This window comes from Sinocyclocheilus grahami, unplaced genomic scaffold (genome assembly GCF_001515645.1).
Source record: "Sinocyclocheilus grahami isolate Dianchi unplaced genomic scaffold, SAMN03320097.WGS_v1.1 scaffold863.1, whole genome shotgun sequence".
In the NCBI taxonomy this organism is placed as follows: Eukaryota; Metazoa; Chordata; class Actinopteri; order Cypriniformes; family Cyprinidae; genus Sinocyclocheilus; species Sinocyclocheilus grahami.
In genome coordinates, this window is record NW_015506042.1 from 121,259 (window position 1) to 131,281 (window position 10,023).

At 35.9% G+C, this 10,023-nt stretch overlaps 1 protein-coding gene across 1 annotated transcript in view; it reads right to left on the bottom strand.

Annotated features, from left to right (window-relative positions):
• Positions 1 to 10,023, bottom strand: part of LOC107563218 (cAMP-dependent protein kinase type I-beta regulatory subunit) — a 68,781-nt gene that overhangs the window by 20,435 nt on the left and 38,323 nt on the right. The window contains exons 6-7 of the mRNA XM_016248031.1: positions 6,375 to 6,421; positions 958 to 1,116 (exon numbers count right to left, since the gene is read on the bottom strand). Of these exons, the coding sequence (XP_016103517.1) occupies positions 958 to 1,116; positions 6,375 to 6,421 (206 nt within the window). The remainder of the gene's footprint in view (positions 1 to 957; positions 1,117 to 6,374; positions 6,422 to 10,023) is intronic.

Sequence of the window (10,023 nt, forward strand, 5' to 3'; positions counted from 1 at the left end):
TATATATATATATATAAATGCATATTTTTTTTATCATCAATTCAATCAAAAAGTCTTTCAAGATGTATGTTGAACATGTTAAATCAAGACATAAAATACTCAATCATTATTATATATTATCTAGACTAGTAAGATATTATTTGATTCGGGAAAAAAGTAATTTCAGATATAACAAGATATCAAGATAATAACAAGATATCCATCAAATAACATCAAAAGGCTGAAAAATATTGAGATGTAATATATGTTTTTCTATGCTGTCCAGGTATATTTGCACACCCATAATGATACAGACCGTCAAGATTTTATGCACACTGTGGACGTATGGAATATGACACATTTTATAAACAGCGTTTACTGACTTATCCCTAATTGACTGCAGCCACGCACACAATCATTTATTAGTTTAATTAAGAGCAACTCAGCACAGCTGAAATCTGACAGGCTGTCTCTCCTCTCACAGAACGCAGTGTGTGTGTCTGTGTGTGTCTGTGTGTGTTAAGAGAGTAAGTCAGCATGAAAAGTGTGAGTTTGTATAAGAAAGCGAGGAAGACACTAAAGAGAAAGAAAAACAAACAACGGCCTGACAGAAAAATCTAAATTGGTTTCTTGTCAGGCTCTGTGTGGAGAACAATTTCCACGGAGGCTCGCGGGCCATTAGAAATACAAATTTATTCGTTCCCACAACACACACAAACACAAACACTGCTACAGATGGAGCACTAGATGCAGATTATGCTGCTGAGTGAGACAGTAAGTATTTAGTTAAAGAATGCCAAAGGGTGGAAAGTTCGGTTTAGTTTGGTCAAGAGTTTCAATCTGGAATGTCATGCCATCTGAGTGGACAGAGGGAGGCCTTGTCATTTAAAGGGACAGTTCACCCAAAAATGACAATTCTGACATTACTTATGTCATTTATTCACCCTGTGTAACGTAAGTGTGTGAGTGTGTTATTACCATGAGGATGCGTCGGTAGCTGTCTCTGTCTATTCCCCACAGTTTCAGGTCAGTCTTGGCTTTCACAGTAGCAGCTCGAGGAGTTCCGTATATCAGGGCTAACTCTCCAAAACTACCACCCTCTCCGATACTAGTCACCCATTCACCGTTTACATACACCTGCAGAGAGAAAGATCATTGCTTATTTCTGTATAATGCACATGAATATGCATAATTTGTATGGTTAATTGAAGAAAGCAGCATTCACGACGCATTTGACTTCCATAATACTTCTGGATGAAACAGAATATTCATTGGGAAATAATGATTGGTTTCATCCATTGGCCCATTTTTAGGACTACTACGATTTTTATGACAATTAAGCATATACCAAGATTGCCAAAATTCTTAATTCTACTGCATTATAAAATAAAATCGAATTTGCATTAATAATGTAATGTAATATAATTGATTGAAAAAAAACATTTGAAAGAAGTTTTTTTTTAAAGTGCATTTATTATTTTATTTGATTAAAAACAGTAAAATTGTGAAATATTATTACAATTTAAAATTACAGTTTCCTACTTGAATATATTTTCAAATGTAATGTATTCTTGTGATGCAAAGCTGAATTTTCAGCATCATTACTCCAGTCTTCAATGTCACTTCAGAAATTATATTTGTATTACACCAATGAGGATAGAATTGGGGAGCCTGGTCTCATGAAAATGCGTATAAATAGTACGCCAAATAAAAACGAAAACTCGTGGTATTGATACGCAAAAATGGACTTTGGTGTGTATATGCTATGCACGTGTTTGGCGTGCATATAATACACAGTTTTCGCGTGCATATGATACGAAATTTGTTGGCGTGCATATGATATGCAGTTTTCGCTTGCATATGATACAAAATTTGTTGGCATGCATATGATACGCAGTTTTCACGTACATATGATACGCATCTACCCCACAACCCTAATCCTACCCATCACGTAGTATATACACGCCAAAGTCCATTTATGCATATCAATACCACGAGTTTTCGTTTTTATTTGGCGTACTATTTATACGCACTTTCATGAGATCGGGATAAATTGGGAGAAAATGTGCTGTCATGACAACAATGTTACCTTCACACATTTCTTGTGAAATTCACCTATTACATTTTGAATAATATTATAAAAATGAATACCGTGTCCATCTTCAAGGACTGACAGAACTCTCGTTTCATATTAACGATAGTCAAGGGCATTCAGAGTGAGACAGGTGATCTGATAACACACTCGCTCCTTCTATCTTCTCAACCTGGTTGGATCCTCTAAAGTGTCTTATGAGGAATTAGATAACACCTCAAGACTCTTTCCCTTGTTTTGTCTTTATTTTGGCATAACCGTAAGATGCTACTAAAGAGAATCTCTCAATGAATCTGTGTGTCAGCATGTGGTTTTCAACAGCCACACACAGAGAAGCACAAGGAGCCTCTTTCTCATTTTCCAGAGGCTGGTTCGGTTTCACCTGTGGACACACAATCCAGTTGTTGAATTTATGAGGAGAGATAACAAAAAAAAAGCTAACACATGGGGCAGAAATAAACGCTCATCTTCTGTCCGGCCTGGGCCAGGCGTCCTGCCAGCCATCTAAGACACATTCCACAGGTATCTCTGCTCTCCAGACCGGCCACTGGAACAGGTTCGGGTCACAGCCTACTTAGAGCCAGCCAACATGTCACTTAAGGTGAGAAAGTGTGCTTACTATTCTTGCAATAAGCCTTCTGTCACATATTAAAGGGATTGTTCACCCAAAAATGAAAATTCTGCCATCATTTACTGACCCTCAAGTTGTTCCAAACCTATAGGAGTTTCTTTCTTCTGTTGAACATAAAAGAAGATTTTTGAAGAATGTTGGTAATCAAACAGCTGCTGGTAGCCATTGACTTCTATAGCATTTTTTTTCCATACTATGGAAGTCAATGGCTACCAGCAACTGTTTGGTTACCAACATTCTTCAAAATATCTTTTTTGTGTGTGTGTGTTTAGCAGATACAGGTTTGGAATTCATACAGGTTTGGAACAACTTGAGGGTGAGTAAATGATGACAAAAATTAAATTTTTGGGTTAACTATCCCTTAAGTCATATATTACTTCAAGTGACTGAAAGTGCATGTTTTCTTCACAAGAGTGTGTGCGCGTGTTAATGAATTCCAACTTTCCCAATTAGCATGCAGTACTACGAGCTCCAAAGTCACAGCAGATTTATCCTTTCTGCTAATGAGAGACATCACCGTCGCATTGGAGATGCATTCCAGCACATTTGCGTATGTCTGGGAGGTTTATGGAGCTGTGTGTTCTCACTTACACGTATGAGAAGACGGGTTAATGTCTGTATTTTGCATGTGTTTGACAGCATTAGCATGGCGTACGGTGGACTGAGCGAGCAGGGCTCTGCTGGTCTCAGTGCGCTGGCTCCGACCCAAGAGCTCGATGCGCCGCAATCTGATGTGGCCGTGACCCAGTGCTGACTCAACGTGCCCTCGGAGAAATATTAGCACTGATATATCACACAGCAGATCACTGAGCACATACACAAGGAGAACAGACTCAAGACAAACAAGACTGTTAATAGCATTAAAAATACTGAGATCAGCAGGGTTTTCTTGATCTTTTAACATAAAATAAAATAAATATGGACGAATTATGTAGGCATACTCTAAAATCTCTAGATTCAAAAATGGACCAATCAGAAATTGTTAATGTTATGATGTCACAAGCACGAGCACATTAACATATGATTACTCACATTTCTGCTCGACTGTTCAAAAGTGTGGTGTCAGTAAGATTTTTTCAAGGAAATTAGTACTTTTATTCAGCAAGGATGCATTAAATTGATCAAAAGTCAAAAGTAAAGACTTTTATAATTTTACAAAAAATTATGTTTCATATAAATGCTGTTTCTATTCACCAAAGAATCCTGAAAAAAATGTGACACAAGCAGCACAACTGTTTTCGACATTGCTAATAATAATACATTAGAGATGCACCGATTTAAATTTTCTTGGCTGATTCCGATTTCCGATTTTTTTGTTAGCGTGATCTGCCGATACCGATTTTTGTCGATTACGATTTTCTTTCTAAGAACTATAATTGACAGCATATAAAAACAAAAATCTACTTTTCTTCAACGCAAAGTTTTATTTTAATTAAAAAAAACACAAGTAAAAAGTCAGTAATAAAATAAGAACAAATAAAAAAATTGCAAACAACAGCACAAATAAATGCAATAGAATAAAGAGCGCTATGAAACTAAGTTTTTCAGGTAAAGTAAGTTTTTATTCAGGTAAGAAATCACATGTAAAATAACACATCCAGTAATTTCTGTAGTTTTCATTGTAAAAATTAAATACAGATTAATGCTTACCATTAAAGTTATAAAACGTATTCAGTCAAGAGCAGAAAGTGATTTTCTTTGTCTTTTGATTAACATGACAGACAGCAGCAGGAATATTGGACTGCGGTCCCTTTAAGAGTTTATCCACAAACCCAATATACTGTTACACAACATGCGTTCTCTTTCTCAACTATTTAATGTTCCAAAACTGACTGTGTTTAACTGGATCCTCGCCAAGATGGGCATTTTGACATAATTTTGTATGTATATGAACGTCTTAGTGCAGTTAGCCACTCATTTTGGTATTTGTGGCTCACAAGCTTTTTTGAGACTGAGCGCGGCTTGTGCGCTCCACTAATATAGATCAGTGGTGGTGCGCGCGTTTTTGGTGTAACCGCGAAACCTGCGGGAATTACTAAAATAATGTGCAATACAAGCATTATTTAACCGGAGCTAATGAGACGTGTGTGAGAGAGAAGGGGTCGTCGGAGAGAAGAGAGTGAGAATGCGCGGCTGATGTTATTGCCTGTGCCGCTGGTAACAAAACGGATCGGCTCGGAATCAGAAAGAAGTGAGACTGACCGACCGATAACCGATCCGGGCCGATCATGAGGAAAATCGGTCGATTCCGATCCCTGGCCGATCGATCGGTGCATCTCTATAAGTAATGTTTTTTGAGCAGCAAATCATCATATCAGAGTGATGTCTGAAGGAACATGTGACACTGAAGACTGGAGTAATGATGCTGAAAATTCAGCTTTGATCACAGGAATAAATTACATTTTAAAATATATTAAAATAGAAAGCAGTTGTTTTAATTTGTAATAATATTTCACAATATTACTTTTTTTTACTGATCAAATAAATGCAGACTTTGTGAACATGAGACTTCTTTCAAAAACTAAAAAAATCTTATTAGCCCCAAACATTTGAACGGTAGCATATATTCATATTCATTCACATTTACTATTCATTATTCAGCAACTTGGTATGGCAGTTGTTAGTTGTTTCACATGTAATGAGATCATTTACATATCTTAAATGTGCAGTAGCAAAAACAGTCTGTTTAAATGGTCATAGAGTGCGTGGAAAATGGTCATAAAAACTAAACTATGACTGTTTTCAGTTCGAGAAGCCATGACTGCAATTATTAATGGACTCTTGGGGAAAAATAAAATGCTAGAAAAGATTACAAGACCCCTGTAAACTAAATAATCCTGTTTACTACTAACTGGAAATTATTTCAGATTCCCAAGATGATAAACACAACTTCTGAGAGAACAAAAAAAATGCATTTACAAAGAAAATCTATTTTAAAGCTTCTTATCTTCTCTTTAAAACAAAACATGGGAAGTGGATTCTCTGTGGAGATAATGACACATCATTTCACTTGAACTTTATCCATGGTCCATCCATTTTGGGAAGGTAAAACAATGGCAGTAAGTGGTCCAGTTTTTTGTAGTGTTAAAAAAGGGCAGTGGGTAAGATTTTTATCATACAGCACAGATCTACTATTATATGTCTGGAGGTTTCACCAATTCTAATTTCCTAACTGGGTGAATGTCACAAAAACAAGCCCAGGTAACATTTCACTCCACTCCAAGTCAATGGGGAAAACACAGTTTAAACTTTGCCTTAAGGAAATTAGTACAATTAAGTACACTTTCATCGACAAACTGTCATTAGTGTATAGATTTTTTTTATTATTAATTTTTAAATGTATGACACCAATACCAATGAAACCAATAATTAATTAAAAAAAAAATATATATATACATGAAAGAAAAAGATGTTAGAAAAAAGGGGGAAAAACAGTTTCATGGTCCTAAAAAAAGGTGTACATTTCTCTGGGCAACAGAGTGATATACAACAAACTTTTCATAAGATTCACCCAACTTGCTATACGGATGAATGTATTGCGGATGTCGACATGTTCTTTGCTTTCTTAGGCCTTAATGAATTTGGCTTGATGAGTTTATCTTAATAAGTTGCATATACGACAGCACATGTGTGAGTTTGACTGTAGAAACAGGTATGAAATACTGAACTCACGTCAACTTCTCCTTGATCAATCACATAGAAGTTGTCTCCTTCATCACCTGAGAAAGAAACAAGAGAAAGCTGAGTTTGTTCCAATCGACCAACTTCAGGAAAAACACTACCGATAAATAGCAATCTTTCCTTCTTCCTTCTTCTTGTTTTTCTGCTCAGTTGTGAAAATCCATTTAAAATACTGAACATACACTACCATTTCAAAGTTTGGGGTCGGTAAGATTTTGTATAATCTTTTTAAAAGAAGTCTCACCAAGGCTGCAATTATTTGTTACAGTAAAACAGTAATATTGTGAAATATTATTACAATTTAAACAGAATGTTTTTAATTTAAATATATTGTAAAATGTAATTTATTTGTGTGATGCAAAGCTGAATTTTCAGCATCATTACTCCAGTCTTCAGTGTCACATGATCCTTCAGAAATCATTCTGATATTTTGATTTGCTGCTCAAGAAACATTTATTATTATTAGTGATGTTGAAAACAGATGTGCTGCTTAATATTTTTGTGGAAACCATGATCAGTTTTTTTCAGGGTTCTTCAATTAACAGCATTTATATGAAGTAGTAACAATGTGACAGTCTTTACTGTCACTTTTGGTCAATTTAATGCATCCTTGCTGAATAAAATTATAAATTTCTTTAAAAAAAAATACTTTTGAATGGTTGTCTATAAGGTTTAAATGCATTTATATATCTGTTAAAAGTTCATTTTTCAACCTTTTAGGCATGCATTAGCATCTACATGACCAAAAATAGCCTAAAAGCCAAAAAACTCCCATTTTAATTTCATGGGACCTTTAAATTCAAGATGGAAAGGAGGAAAAGATAAATAATGTTGTCTCATTCCCAGATTCCATCTCTTTCCGACTCCCCATTTCCCAAGAACACACACTTACAGTCGTGCATATCAAAGATAAAAGATGGCACACCACTTTAAAACCGTCAGCACCTCCCAGAGCAGTGCCATCTAAATGATTCCCAGGCTTCATCTTCTACAGCCCATTTGAGAGTTTTTAATGGATGGCTGGGTGTGCCAGAAGCCAACATTTCCAAGTTAAATGCCGTTACAGCATTTCTGTAGGTTCAGAGGCTCTTTGATGTCGGAGTGTGTGTTGAAATTGGTGTTTGGGATCCTGGTAGCGAGCGTGTGTGTTGGCGCATGCCGAAGAGTTAAAAGAGCCTGTGATCTGTGCGCAGCCACGTTCACGCAGGTTCACGGGGCTAATTAACACCGAACACACTAAGCGCTCGTAAATCACACAAGCAATTTATCTTAACACACTCACCGATCACTAGTGGCTTACACACCGTTTCTCTCTCTTTCAACCCGTTCAGCTCATTTTTCTTAGTATTGTTCCTGTCTTCCTGTCTTTCATCACCTCTGCTCTGAAGTTTCTGTTTTTTGGCTAACAGATCCTTGAGTCACAGAGTGCAGTCAAATATTTGATGAGAACAAAAACTCACACATGCACACTTCTACACACACACACACACACACACACACACACACACAAACAAAACTTTGCACATTCCTAGATCTATTTTATGGGCAATCTGCCCATGTTAGATAAATGCTTCGAAACTCTGGTTCAAGAATCACATTGCACAGAGAGTATGTAAGAAGTGCATGCAGTTCACTGTTCCCTATCGCTTTATGAACTCCACATGAAACCAAAAAAAGAGCTCATTGTTTAACTGTAGAAAAAACCCTCATCACCCACCATTCCTTCTTACATAACAATCTGCAATGCATTTGTACACTTAGTATCAGTATTAGTTTTGACTTTGTGGTTGCTCTTCCATAGGTCAACATGAAGGTGTCATCATTCAGCCTTGTCTTCTCCTAAAATTGCTTAGTGTGACTGTTGGCATAGGCCTGAATGTGGATAGAATAGGATAGAGAGCATTGGTCTCTGTTTGGCTTTATATTGTAGATGACTGTATCATGGCAAATACAGTTGAGATCTTTTCTAGAGACACATTTCTGGGATCATTTTCTTCTGGAGAAACAACAGGAGATTTCAGCTACCGTCTCCATATGCTTTGAAATACTTCAGTCTTTCTGCTTCCAAATTTCCAATTCAATTCAATTTATCACTTGCCATTTCTTTGAAATAATTTGTGAGATATACAAGCAATTTCTTGATGAAAACTGATCCACTGCATGCACTGCATAAATGTAATGTAAAATTAAATACGTTACATGAAATTTATGAGGTTTCATTTGCCATTATGTTTCAAAATACTATAATATTCAGAACAATAGGAATGTATCATAAGCCCATTTAGACTGTAGTAAAATGATTCCTCAGAATTTAGCTAAATCTTGGATATCCTTGGTTTAAAGACATTAAAAGGATATCTTCAAAGATTAAAAAGGTTTACAATTTAAATTTTTTTTAATACTAAAAATGAAAAAGGTTTTCTTTTTAGGATTGTTAAAGGGTTAGTTCACACCAAAATGAAATTCTGTCATGAATTACTCACCCTCATGTCGTTCCAAGCCCGTAAGACCTTAGTTCATCTTCGGAACACAAATTAAGATATTTTTGATGAAATCTGAGAGCTGTCTGACCCTGCATAGACAGCAACACAACTGAAATGTTCCTAGACAGAAATGTAGCAAGGACATCGGTAAAACAGTCCATGTGACATCAGTGGCTCAACTTCAATTTTGCGAAGCTACGAGAATACTTTTTGTGCGCAAAGAAAACAAAAATGACGACTTTATTCAACAATTCTTCTCCCCTGGAGTTACTGTCTTCCACCATTTTGAAGAGTATCACAACGCATACACACGCTTTACCCTAAGTGTAAACAACACTGATTACGCAGATTACGTTCATGCACGCGCTTTCCTCTACTAACATAAACAATGCCGATTACGTTCTTGGGTACTCTCCAAAATGGCAGAAGACAGTAACTCCAGGGGAGAAGAATTGTTGAATAAAGTCGTCATTTTTGTTTTCTTTGCGCACAAAAAGTATTCTCGTAGCTTCGCAAAATTGAAGTTGAGCCACTGATGTCACATGGACTGTTTTACCGATGTCCTTGCTACGTTTCTGTCTGGGAACATTTCAGTTGCGTTGCCGTCTATGGGAGGGTCAGACAGCTCTCAGATTCCATCAAAAATATCTCAATTTGTATTCCGAAGATGAAAGGAGGTCTTATGGGCTTTGAATGACATGAGGGCGAGTAATTAATGACAGAATTTTCATTTTGGGATGAACTAACCCTTTAAGTTTGGGTTAGTCTGTAGTTTAGTTTTATTTATTTATTAGCTTTAATTAAAAAAAAATAGAAGTTCAGAGCAAAGGTGCCCACCTTTTTGACTCAAAGGCCCTTCATTTTCATTTTCCAAAACAATATTCAAAGACCCACCAATATAAGGTTTCTTCAGTATTTCTGTTGTAATTATGACAAAGCTGTTTTCCAATATATATTTTTTAACAAAATGAATTGTGGTTAATTAATATATCAACACTCACCGTGAGTGTTGATATATTAACTAACCACAATTCATTTTGTGACTCCAGAAAGTTTAATAACTATGTAAAAAAGAAAAAAAAAGAAAACCTATATATATATATATATATATATATATATATATATATATATATATATATAAATTGTCATTAAGGGGG